General features: G+C 53.0%; 1 protein-coding gene across 1 annotated transcript in view; it reads right to left on the bottom strand.

The window, feature by feature from the left end:
• The window catches only part of IGFBP2 (insulin like growth factor binding protein 2), a 28914-nt gene extending 15936 nt beyond the window's left edge, over window positions 1-12978 (bottom strand). The window contains 1 exon segment of the mRNA NM_214003.1: window positions 12487-12978. Coding sequence (NP_999168.1) covers window positions 12487-12904 — 418 coding nt within the window. The 5' untranslated portion in view covers window positions 12905-12978.
• Window positions 12979-13298: the final 320 nt, after the last annotated feature.

Here is a 13298-nt window from a genome sequence, read left to right as displayed (position 1 = left end):
AAGGCACGTCTGCAGCCTACACCACAGCTCACGGCAACGCCGGATCTTTAACCCACTGCAAGGCCAGATACCGAACCCGCAACTTCACCGTTGCGCCACGAAGGGAACTCCTCTCTGTGCTTTTAAAGTTTTCTTTGCAGGAGTTCCCATTGTGGCGCAGTGGTTAACGAATCCGACTAGGAACCATGAGGTTGCGGGTTCGGTCCCTGCCCTTGCTCAGTGGGTTAACGATCCGGCCTTGCCATGAGCTGTGGTGTAGGTTGCAGACGCGGCTCGGATCCTGTGTTGCTGTGGCTCTGGTGTAGGCCGGTGGCTACAGCTCCGATTGGACCCCTAGCCTGGGAACCTCCATATGCCGCGGAAGCGGCCCAAAGAAATAGCAAAAAAATAAATAAATAATAAAAAAATAAATAAAGTTTTCTTTGCAAACAGTCACTTCTCATTCCGTCCACTCCCACCCTCCTTGTTAAGTAGAGATATCAGTAAATAGGGGGTGCCCCCTGAACCCCACTGGCTGGAAGAGGACTGACCACAGTGACATGGCCAACTTCATCTCTGCTCTCAGAGGCCAGTGTCACCAGAGCCACCTGTGTGCCAGTCAGAGACTGACCACGGGCTCCCGGCCAGGTCTCTGCAGCATGAAGTGGGAAATGAATCAGAGGAAAGACTTGAAGAGAGTGGAAGAGGGTCACAGGGTCAAGGAGGGGAGATGCAGGAATCGCCACTCAGGGGCCACTCACGGCCAATGGAAGGGAGACCGCTGTTGTGGCTTCTTAAGGAGCAGTGCGGTAGCAGCCTTAAACCAAAACAGGTGAGAAGCCTCTCAAGAATTTCATGGGAAGAAGTAAAGCAATGGGCAAACTGCAGGTGGGGAAAAAATGCACAGAGCCCTCTGGCATAGTTTAGGAGGCAGAAAGATGAAGTGTCCCAAGGCCACTTGACTGAGTGGATGGTGAATTGGTCCAATTTCCTTCACAGCCCTCTGGCCCCAAGTGCACTGGCCAAAAGCCATGGATCCATGCTCTTCCTTCCTCCTCCAAAGGAAGGAGCTTCTCGAAGACACAAACTTGGACTTAGCTTCCATAGAGCTTTTTAAATACCTAGCTATCACAAGACATGTTTCTTTGAAAACTCCATCTTGTCCTTCTTCACTTTATCCCATCTTCTTGCCTTACTTTATCCCACCTTCCTGTTTGAAAAACAGTCACAGTGCTGGTAAATGACTTAAGCATAAGAACTGTTATGTGCCTAGAGGTCAGAGTAAGAGCTTAACCTTTTACCAGCTAAGTGGCTTTTAAAATAGTAAAAGAACTTATATAATAGTAAACAAACCCTATATCATCCACCCATAGCCACTCCTCCCTCACTTGATCTCATCTAAAGAGCACAATAAAAGCGGTGTGGTTTCTTGAGGCAGTGCTCTTTGTCCCTGAGAACTTGAGCCCCCCAGTTCCCACCTTTACTTAAGATAAGTGTCTCCGTGTCCTGTTTTATGTTAACTTTTTTCTTTAAGTTCCACAGCACCCGTTCTTCAGCCCCATCCTGCTAGGCTGGCCTCGGCACCCAGCAGAGTTCCTGCCATGTCACGGCGGGTTAAGAATCCGACTGCAACGGTTCAGGTCACTGCGGAGGGGCAGGTTCCATCCCCAGCCCAGAGCAGTGGGTTAAAGGATCTGGCATTGCCACAGTTGTGGCGTAGGTCGTGGCTATGGCTCGGATTCAATCTCTGGCCCAAGAACTTCTATATGCCGTGGATGCAGCCATAACATTTTAATAAAATTTTTAAAAATTTTTAAATTTTAATAAAAAATAATAATAAAAGAATAAGTAAAAATAAAAAAGTACCCATCATGAAAGGAGAGCAGGTAGGGAGACATTCTGTGTGCTCAATTTGCTTTTTTGTCCGGAAAGAAAGAGATTGTGCTTTCATCTTCCAAGACTGGAGATGCAGATACCTGACAAACTTGAGATTTTCTTATTTCTGTGACTTTATCTGTCAGATAGGGATCCCCTTATTTCACGACAAGATTTTCCTGAGAGCCTTGGTTAAAAGGCTAAAAGAGCCACCCGTTTACTTGCATGACATTTATTATTTACGTCTCTACTGACGTGGGTTTCTTCTTAGATAACAGCAACTTTTTCAAATGCTTTTCTTGCTCCCCTCCAGGCTCCAGGGTCAAAATGCATGTGCTACAGGTGGAGTGATAACTGCATGTGTACAGAGTCAGTCTCATAGCTTGCACACGTGCACGATCGATGCTAAACATTAGGGAAGCTGACGATCCAAAGAGCATCTCAATGCTCTCTGGCCTAGCGCATCCAGGGATAGGACTTCTTTTTCTTACCTTTCTGGTCTCTCCCTCACCACCTAAGCCCCAGAGCAGCAAGAGTGCTTAGGAGTAAAGAATGGCAGTGAGCAAAGAGAAGCATGCAATGGAGAGGACGACCACTTCCCTCTACCAGCACCCACACTCAAACGACCATCCCTATACTCGCCTCCGATGCAGCCCCACAGACCAGCTCCCGTGGAGCCATAAACACTGGGTCCCACCCACCTCTTCTCCAGCCCCAGAAGACCGCTCCCAGAGACGCCGGGCCTGACAAACTGAACCCAGGGGATGCGAAAAGAAACTAAAAACCTGCAAAGATGTCCAGGATTGCCGGCCACACTCTCAAAGCAGCACAAGGAGTGTCTTGAATATAAATAAGTGTCTTTAAATAGGTCACCAGGCTTTCTTTTCCTTCAACTAAAAGTTCACTAATTTTGTCTGATATAATCCTGCGGCACCTCAGTTGTCTTCCTTGGTTATGCTCTCTTGGTTTAGAGGCAGGAAATGAACCAGAGATAACTAGTTAGCAGGGCTTTGGGTGAAAATCCTCACCACTGGGGCAGGAACGGGCCCTGGTCCGCGGTCTGCCATTGGTAGAACCACGGTGAGTAACAGTGGCAGCAAAGGCCATGACTTCCCTCTGGAAAACCCTCCACTGACTCCATTCTGGACTTTCCAAAGCCCAGGGCAGCTGTCCAGGTAAGCCAGGCCCTGTGGAGGAAGCCACACCTCCTTACGGTATTCTTAAGTTCCTCTCTTCCTAATAAACTTGGCCAACCAGAAAACATCTAAAAATGGGCATGTGCCTTCTTCTCTTGTTCTGTGTGTTGAGATCAGAGGGAGAAGGGAAATGGATTGAAATGTGTATGATGTCATCTGATTATCTGAGTTTCTAACCCTGTACTAAGTGGTCTGTGTACATGACTTTGTTTTACCATCAAGCAATCACATGACGTTGATAATTTCTTATCCCTTCTCACCCTTGGCAAAGTACCCATAGAGTGTGAGGCCAATGGCACAAAGTCACGTAGAAACAGCAGAGCCAAAAACCAAATCCCAGGTGGTTTAACTCCACAGCTCTTAACCAACCAGAATGGCATTTGGTCACTGGTAACATGGACAACTCTTAACCTCTTAACCCCAGGGCTTCCCGACAACTGTTCCCTTCACCTTGCCCTTCCCAGCTCCCCTCATCTACCCAGGGAAGGAAGCCATCAGTCATAAGCCCAAGAGTCCCATCCAATCTCAAAAGCCTTTAGGATCCAGTAAACCCTTCCCTCCCCACCCTCTTTATCTTGCCTGACACACCTCCTACCACTGTTGCTATAGCAACCACTAGCGTTATCAGGTGGTTGCAAGGGCAGGGCCCAGGGGAATTGCCATTTTCCTTTTATCTTGGCCTCAGGCACTTTAGAAAGTAAGTTCACCATCCCCAGGCAACTTGGCACCTCTATCCAGAAGTCAAGACAATAGGCCTAAAAGAAACTTCCCGGGGAGTTGCATAAAGGAACATTTTTGAGAAGTTATGCCTTAATTACTACCTCCCAGGGAAAAGGAGCTTTTCCGAGCAGCAATATATAATTCACTGCTTCTCTGCATGTGTGAGTCTGAGAGAATGGAGCTCTGGAATGAGAATCCGGTGACCCAGACTCCATTCTGGTTCATCCATTCCGGTCTGTACTTGCCTTGGCATCTGAACCTGAATGTGACCTTGATTTCTTCACCTGTCAAGTGGGGAGAATCCTGAAGCTAAGACAGCTAAGGAAAAAAAAAAAAAAAAAAAAAACCCACCAGGCATCTGGGTAGAAATGGATGATGTCTAGAAAAAAAAGGAATTTTAATTGTAATTATTTGTCATTTACCCTTTGCTCACTGCATCCCTACAAGCCAGTTTGGATCACTCCAGCTAGAAGGCCCCACCTCCTCAACCCCTGTCGGGGTGGAGCCCCTGAGCCCCTGCCCCCCCACTCCCACCTCTCCAGCTTACCAAGTCTCAGTGGCCCTTCCCTCAGTGCTTCCTGGCTCCGAGGGCTCAGCCAGGCCGACACACCTACACGCTGTCCACTAATCAGAAACCCCCCCAGGCTCTGCTCAGGGCCAACTTAACCAGGGCCGGTGGGCCAATTCCCCAGCCTAGCAGCGGGAGGCCTGCCAGCCCCTGCCCCCTTCTCCCCAATCTTCACTCCTGCCCTGCCTCCCAACAGCCAGGAAGAGATGTGGGGCTGGCGGCCAGAAGGGGCCCCAAGGGCTGCCAAATGCCCCCTCCCCCTGACAAAAAAAAAAAAGGGAAAGGAAACAATTCCTGACTACAGTCCACTCTGTATTTCTTTCCGGGGGAGCAGGCTTTCTGAGCAAGGTCTCCCTCTGCGTCCTGACTGACACCCAGGAGCCGAGCCAGCCCAAATCTTCCTTGGCTTTGTTAAGGAACAGGAGTGGCCCAGGAGGGGGAGGGGGCGGTCGAGGAGCAGGAGCCAAGTGGGGGAGGGGCACAGGGAGATGGTCCATTTTCCAGCAGGAAAAAAAAAAAAACCTCTCCTAGAGCCCATCCGCTCTACTCATGGTGGGGGTGAAGGTGAGGGAGCGGACTGTCACCCTGAAACCTGAAAGCCAACCCATTTCTCTGGACCCACCATCCCATCTGTAAAGATGGCTTTGCCTCTTGGTCCCCCCGCCCCAACCCCCAGGTCCTAGAGTCTAACAAGACTGTCCACCCCACATTCCCAGCGGCAAAAGCAGTGCTTTGTCCCTACAGGCCTGGGTTTCACCACGAGCATTTTTTGACCCCTAAGGACTCAAGCATCCACCCTTTCCGCTTCCTGGGGGTGACTCCATCAGCCACTTGACAAAAGTCACTGTGTCATGTCACTGTGCCCAGCCATTCAGAGGGCTTCCCAGGACCACAGGCGGAATTGGACATTAGGAAGAACCCCAGTGCCCAGAAAACACTCCCCTACCTGTTGAGGACCTGTCAGCCCCGACCCTACTCAGGAGTGAAGCCAACTCTGAAGACCGTAGTAAGAAATAGTAAGAAAGCATTGGCTTTTTTTTTTTTTTTTTTTTCGGTCTTTATGGTCACATATGAAAGTCCTCAGACTAGGGGACGAATCCAAGCTACAGCTGCTGTAGCCACAGCCTCAGCAATGCGGGATCCGAGCCATGTCTTCGATCTACATCACTGTTCATGGCACTCCGGATTCCCAACCCACTGAGCGAGGCCAGGGATCAACCCACATCCTCATGGATACTAGTCAGATTAGTTTCCACTGCACCACGAGGGGAACACCCAAGCATCACTTTTTTTGGATAGAACGTCCCATTTCCTTGCCAGGAACACGTTCAGCTTTCTGGCTCCCTAGGCTCAGGATGGACCAGAAAGCCCATTCTCATGGAGCAGGGTCTTCACTGGCTGCGCTGACAACATAGCGGCTCACCCCACACACGCCATGTGTACCCAGCACATTAGCACCAGGTTCTGACCCTCTTCTTTGAAAGTCTGAGTCCTAGAAAGTTTCCTGTAGGGACCATCTGTGGAGGAAGTCACTTCCCATCCCTGAAATGGGACCTCAGGGACTCCCCAGGCCTCTGAACCCAGCAACTGAAGGGCTAGAGGTGGGCTGGTCAGGTGAAGGCAGATGCAGCCTCGTGTCACCTGCTTCTGAGCAGCAAGGCTGGCATGGGTACCCAGTGGCAAGCTCTGTCCCTCCCAGTCCCTCCGCCCCCATTCTAGGCACTACAGTGAAGTGCCCCCAGCGCACAGGCCCAAAGAGCACCACCTTATCCATCCATAAAAAGTGCAAGCCCGTGGGCCTCAAGCCATACACTTACTCTCACTTGGGCTCACACTGCACTTAAGCAGTTTCATTTCCCTTTCGACAGTCTGAAAATGGGTCAGAGGTATGGGTGTTTCCATTTTATAGGTGAAGACATGGAAGTCAATTACAGAAAGAAAACAAAAAACCCCCAAGTGCCTAGGCTTTATATGTATTATCTATACACACACACACACACACACACACACACACACACACACACACACACAGAGGCACGTGCATTTGTTGCTCTCAATTCCTCATTTGAAGATATGGAAACTGAGGCTAGGGGAGCATATACCCCCTGCCTCAGGTGGTGAGAACATGGTAGGAAACCAGGGTTTGAGGCAAAGCCACTTCACACCAGGATGAGGCCCCTCAAGGCCTGGTACAGCCTTCAGACACAAGTGGCCTGCCTGACACAGCCAGGTTGGCCTTCATTTTAAAGCCTGGCTGACTAAGCATCAGATGGGAGACGTTACAGAGAACCTACTATGTGCCAGGCACTGTGCATTATCATAGCTGACCTTACACACACCCCATTTGAGAAATACAATCATCTGTATTTCCACAAAGGCAAGACCCTGGCCCATTATCACTCAGGTTCTCAGAGACAGGTCCGCATAGGAACCCAGGTCAATCTGCCAGCAGAGGCCAAGGTGCTCCCACCATCATCCACTGCCCACCAGCTCCTCTCTCCAGAGATCCATCCTGGGACCCTCCTGTCCCTCTTCACTGTTGCACGATAGTCACTTCCATTTCTGAAGTCCCCAACTCCAGGACTTGGGTCTCTCAAAAGAGTGCAGAGGGAATGCAAAGAACTGAACAGTGGTCCAAGATTCACTGCCCATGGCAGGTGACCAGGAACAAACCTTCAGGCTGATGGGGTCAAAAGCTTCTCTGCCAACAGCTTCTACTCCTTTGTTTGGCCATGGAGGTAGAGGCGTGCAGAGCAAAGGCAGCCAGGCTAGGCTCTCATCTCATTACTTACCTGCTAAGATGGCCCCTTCCCTGAGCCCCAGAGTTGTCACCTGCAAAGTGGAGGTAAGAAACCTCCTCCCAGGAGTGTTGTAAGACGGGAGACAAAGCAGGCAAAGAAGCTGGTTCATAAGAGGACGAGGACAGATGGGAGGGTGCCTGCCATCTCAGCGGAACATGGGCCAGAGATAGCAAGGAGAAGCAGAGGGGTTCAGAACATCTGCCAACCAGATCGCCAGCGCCCGGGTGCATCACAGTATAACCTCGTTACTCTCTGCCTTGGTTTTGGCAGAAGCAGCCCCAGCAGGAACCCCCCTCCCCCACCCCATAGGGGAGATGGCCACTTCCCCACCCACAAAGCCCTGCCCTGTCAGTCAACGAGGCTCCTCATTTCAAGGAGATTTGTTTCAAACATGCCAATCCCCAGTCAGCTAATGGTCTCCATTTACCTGCATCTCTGGGGAAGGCCGGGCCAGTCTATTTCCCATGTCATTTTTTCAAGCTCTGCCCACAGGCTTAGCATCCAGCCAGGTGTTCTACCAGAGTCACAGGGGGAGAAGCAGGAGAGAGAATGGATCAGAGGGGGTTGAAAAGACGAGGGAGAAAGCACAGGAGGAAAAGGGGAGCTGGAAACACAGAGAAGAGAAAGACTAAAACCAACTGCAGTCTCTGGATATGCTGGCTCTTTAAAAATAATGATAACCAAGCCTTTTCTTTGGGGGGGGGAGTACTGTTTTATAGTATGTGAAACCAAACCAAAACCAAACCAAACCAAACGTGGGCAGAGCCTGTTCATCTGCTGCTTCTCCCTCATTCTCTTTAGCAACCCCTGCCCTGTCTACCCCTCCCTACTCCTGTTCTGCATTTCATTAGAACCAAGAATTTTTGGAACTTGCTCATATCAAAACTTAGCAATTGTGTGTCCCATTTTCTATGGCAGAGAATAGCTAATCTGAGAACCGACTAGAAGCTAACATGATAAATAGGCTAGAGAACAGTGATGCTCTCATCTCTAAAGTCAGCCCTCATGTCTGACAGTGGGTGATTGAACACACCCCAATCTCAGGTATCCTGTGGGCATTTCTACAGGGCTAATTTCCATGGAGTCCCCTAACCTGAAGGAGTGATGTGCCTGAAAAGTTTATTTGAAAGCTTAGTGCTAAGGTAAGCTAATATGAGAACCATCCAAGCTTCCCTTTTTCCCTTTGCCTGCCAGGAAACTCAATGGTCCAATTAAGCCAAGAATCAGAGATAGACCCTCACATCCACAATGGATGAGTTCTTTCCCCCCTAAACACCCCCACATATTCTTTTTTTTTTTTTTTTGGTCCTTTTTTTGCCTTTTCTAGGGCCACTCCCATAGCACATGGAGGGTCCCAGGTTAGGGGTCTAATCGGAGCTGTAGCCACCGGCCTACACCACAGCCACAGCAATGCAAGATCCGAACCATGTCTGAAACCTACACCACAGCTCACGCCGACACCGGATCCTTAACCCACTGAGCAAGGCCAGGGATCGAACCAGCAACCTCATGGTTCCTAGTCGGACTTGTTAACCACTGAGCCATGACAGGAACTCCATCCCCCACCTATTCTAATTCAGAGACTCCTTACCTCTGGTTTTGTAAGATCTTTTGACATAGTTATATAGGATTTTTTTTTTCCTCCAAGATTCCTCAAATACATTGTTAAAGGAATGGATGGGGTCATTATTACTACACAAAGGGAACAATCTCAGAGAACACTATGGACACAAGTGGAAGGTGAGGAGGGAGACTGCAGGCAAACCTGAACACTGTCTGCCTCTGCCCAGTTGGTTCGGGACCCACCAGACCAGCCCTGCCTCCAAGGCTGCAGTGCTGGTCCCATAGCCAGGGAACTACAGGTCTTCCATCTCCCCAGAGGGACCCAGGAGCATCGGCCCTGCAGTCCCCCATGTCCCCTTTCAGCACACTTTGGTGACTCAGGCAGGAGTGGCCTTGCTGAGCTAGTTCTGGGTGTTCTGTCCCGAAGGGGGGAGGGGGGGACGGAAGGTAGTGATGCTAGCTAGCAATCAATGACAGTGGGTCCCACTCATTCCCCAAGACTATTTTACGACTTTGAACTCAGTATGCAAATTTATGCAAGACAAGATGCAAAGCAGCACTTTGAGCCAGAAGTCCCGTTGCTTTTCTCCCCCTTCTTTGAAGCTGCACTGAACCACTGTAAATCAGCCCTCGCCTCTGCCCCCCTTCATGCTCCCCCAGCAACTGCAGATGCAAAGCCTCCCCAGGCCCGCCCGCCGGCCCGCCGGCCCGCCAGCCCGCCTGCCCCGGGACTTTGAATGACTGCACATTTCTATAGCACCTTTATAAGTGCAGCGGGCCAGACGGCCACTTGGCCGCTCCGCCCCTCGGCATAATCCCCGGCATTGTACACGGAGGGGAAGGAGGCAGGGGAGATGCTGAGGGAGCCAGTCCGGCCAGGCCGAGGCCCTGAATTCTGAAAGGGCCCGGACTGGCCCAGGCCTGCTTCCTTTTCTTCCCCCGAACATTTCTAGGCACTTCTGCCCACTCCACCACCCAACACACCCTCACATTTCTCAGGTCCAGACTTCACCCAGATCTCCGGGGCCCCTTCCCATTTTTCTTCCAGGCTCACCCCCTCCAATCCCCACCCCCACTGCCCTGGCTGACTTCTGGGCTTCTTAGAACCAACCAGCCCATCACCCCCATGGGATGCAGGCTCAGCACCCGCTGATGTGCCCACCCCCACCCCCTGCATCCCAGCCATCCCCAGGAAGCCAGCAACACAGCCCCTGAGTCCAGGGAACAAAGACAAAAGAGCTAACAGCAAAGCCGGAACTGCTGGGGTTTGCTGCCTCGAAATAAGGGTATGTTTAAAATTCTCACAAGCAACCTGCTCAAAGAGGAATGCAGGCTGGGATGTTGAGGGGGGCATTCTTCAGAGAGGGAAGTAGCATCTGGGCCATGTTCAGGGCTGCAGACCCTCCCTACCCAACGCCAACACCCCCCCCAAGCCCCTGGCATTCTCCATGCAGCACCCCCATCCCTGCCCCAGTCCAAGGCCTTCTCCTACACAGGAGCCTCAAAACTTGTCCCTCTCTTTTCCCTGCACCCCTGCAAGCCCAGGCTTCTCCCCACAGTGCCCCCTCCCCCTCTCCCAGCCCTACCCATGCCTCAGACACCCTGCTCCTGGCCAATTCTTTCCAGGGCGCCCATTCAGCGTCCACCCCCACCCCCCACCTTGGTGTCCCCTCTCCCCAGCCTGGAACACAAGAGAAAAATGCGGAAGGCGGCTGTCTGGCCATTGGGAGCAGGCTGAGGAGGCAGCTGGGGCTGGCTGGAGGAAAGGAGTCCCATAACCAGGCAGAAAATCCAGAGTGACATTCTTCCCATGAACTCACCCCATTGTCCCCAAGCTCCCCTGACGACTCCGAGGAGGAGTGAATGGCAGAATTCCCCGCTTCTGTTCCCTTCTGAAGACCCTAACCTGCCTCTGGGGGCTGGGAGGCAGGAGAGTTGGTTTTCAGGCAGAGAGGAAGGAAGAGTAAAAAAATACCAAAACGTGGAGAAAGGACATGTATTGCACCCTTGACTGAAACAGTCAAGATCCCAACGATTCTGTGAACTTGGAGGCCTTTTGAACAAACGTTCACCCTGCTGAGGGAGATGTTTAGTTTGTCAGAGTTGAGCTCAGAAACCACAGCACCTCCCTGGTGGACCATGGGGTGTGAGGGGGGCCACGGAGGAGAAACACAGGAATGGGGGGATGGGCACCCAGCCGTGAAAGGACCTTTGCTGAGTCTTTTCCCTTTTATTCCTACTTTCTAAGAGTAGCCAAAGGGAAGGGTTAACTTCGAGGCAGGCTGGGGAGGGAAGCAAGCCCGAAGGAGAAAGGCATGGAGGGTTCCACTTGGAGGGAGCCCTAACTTGCTGTGCCCTCAAGGTCAAAATGTGCCAGAGAAAAAATTTCAACTCTGACCCCTAATTGTATTCCCAAGGAGAACAGGGGACAAAAAAAAATAGTGAAGGAAGGTGGGGGGGGGGCTATGGGAGGAGAGTCGAGATGTTGTTGGAGGACCACAGAAGCTGAGAAGCAAGCAAAAATGTTTCCACTTTTTCTTTCCTTTTTTTTTTTTTCTGTCTAAGTTTGAGAAACTTGGTCAGACTGGCTTGCTTTTTAAACAACAGCAGCAGGCAGTGGACACATTTCGCCACTGTCTCCAAGAGGAAAGAAAATAATTACAGCTTCCTCCAGAACGACTGGGGCAGGAGGCTTTTGTAAATTAAGAAACAAACAAACAAACAAAAAGCCAACAAAACAACAACAAAACTCAACACGTGAGGCCTTCATCGCCTGGCTGTGTCCTTCAAAAAAATGTCTTTTGGGGGGCGGGGGGATGAGGACCCAGGAAAAAGAATCTCAGGGCCCTCATTCTATGGGATAGGAAGAGCTCCCTCAAATTAGGATGGTGGGGGTGGGGGACCACCATGCTCCGGCAGGAGAAGCTGCGCCCTGGCCCAGGCATCCTCCTGCCGGCTGCCCCAGGGCCCAGATGCTAAACTGAGCAGCATGGCTGCCCCCGCCCTGAACTGCAGCCGGCAACCCGGCTTCATGGCTGAAGTTACAATGACTCCACCGCTGGGGTCTCTTCCTCGCCTCTCCAGAGCCCCTTTTTTATTGTTCTGCCTAACATAAAAGCAAGAACCTTCTTCATCCCCTTTGTAAAATAGCAGCGTTCCTTTTCATTTTTCCACTAAGCAGTCCACCCGACAAAGTACCAACAAGTCCTTTCTTCTCACCTCACAATCCCAGAAGGAAGGGACCTCAGACGCCGCTGCTGTTTCCCAGCGCCCCCTTCTCACCAGAAGTCCCTGAGGTCCTCGGTACCCGCCAGGCTCCCCCACCATCCCCGGCCCCCAGCAGCGTCCTCCACCAGGACCCCTCCAGCAACCTTTGGTCGGCGGTCACACTCAAGCTGTGCCCTAAGTAAGCCTGAAGCTCTTCTCCCACCAATGTGACCAGCCCCCTCCTCCTCAGCAAGTCCCCCCTCCAAAATAGAGGTCAGGGTACGTTCCAACCAGGGAAGCCTATGGTAACAGGGATGCCGTCCTTCTCCCGGTTTGTTCCCCACCAAATCAGTAGCCCGGGCTCTTCCGCACGCTGGAACTCCAGCTCCCCTCCCCGGGTCCAACTTTTGGGTCCCCCCTCCCAACAATCCCCCAGAGCCAGTCCAGGGCTCCGCTCTTCCTGCGCTAAGACGGTCTCTGAGGGGTGCCGCACACCCCTCCGCTCTGCAAGGGCGCCAGCCGGGCTCCCCGGTTGCCCTCCAAGTTTCTGCGAACTAGTTGTCCTAGCCGGCGTTACCTGCAACCTGCTCGGGGCTGGCGCCGTACTCGGCATCGCGGCGCTTTTCGCAAGTGCCCTCGCCCAGGACCAGCGCCTGCAGGGGCAGCTCGGAGCCCGGGTGGGGATAGCAGCGCAGCCCCTGGGCGCAGCGCGGGGTGTACACGCCGCACCGCTCGCCCTCCAGCCGCGCGCACACAGAGCAGCAGCCGCAGCCCGGCTCCCGGACAAGCTCGCAGGGCGCGCGGGAGTCGCCAGCCGGCCCGGCCCCGGCGGAGGGCGGCGCGGCGGGAGGGGGCCTGCAGGCGGCCAGGCTCTCGGGCGTGCAGGGCGGGCAGCGGAACAGCACCTCGGCGCGCGCCCCGCGGCCGCCCGTGCCCAGCAGCAGCAGCAGCAGCGGCAGCAACGACAGCGCGGTGCCGCCCAGTCTCGGCAGCATGTTGGCGGCGGTGAGCGCGACGGCGGCGAGCGAGCGGGCAGGTGGCACGGCCCTGCGAGCGCGGGAGCCGCCTCCTCGGCTTCTTTCTCCTCCCCCGCCGCCGCAGCCGGGTCCTAAAGGGCCCTGCTTCTCCCCGCCCCCTGCCTTCTCCCCTCCCCCTTTTGGAGACCACCCCCTTCCCCCGACACTCCCGCGCGCGGGCCTCTACGTGCGCGCACGCCCACTCGCCCATCCCCACTTCCTCGCCTGCTGCGGGGGGTCCCCTAACTCCCTCCGGTCTGTGTCCCTCCACGCACTTCTACCCCGGGCTCCCTGACTCCCGGAGGATGAGAATAATTTGGGGGTTTGAGTAAGATTGGCGCGGGACTGGACAAGAGTGGGTGCTTTTGTCTCC

This window comes from Sus scrofa, chromosome 15 (genome assembly GCF_054392235.1).
Source record: "Sus scrofa isolate SSC_HxYL_T2T_F1_AM1 chromosome 15, Sscrofa_HxYL_maternal_Yorkshire_Landrace_v2.0, whole genome shotgun sequence".
NCBI classification, from domain to species: domain Eukaryota; kingdom Metazoa; phylum Chordata; class Mammalia; order Artiodactyla; family Suidae; genus Sus; species Sus scrofa.
This window is presented reverse-complemented; position numbering and strand designations above follow the sequence as displayed.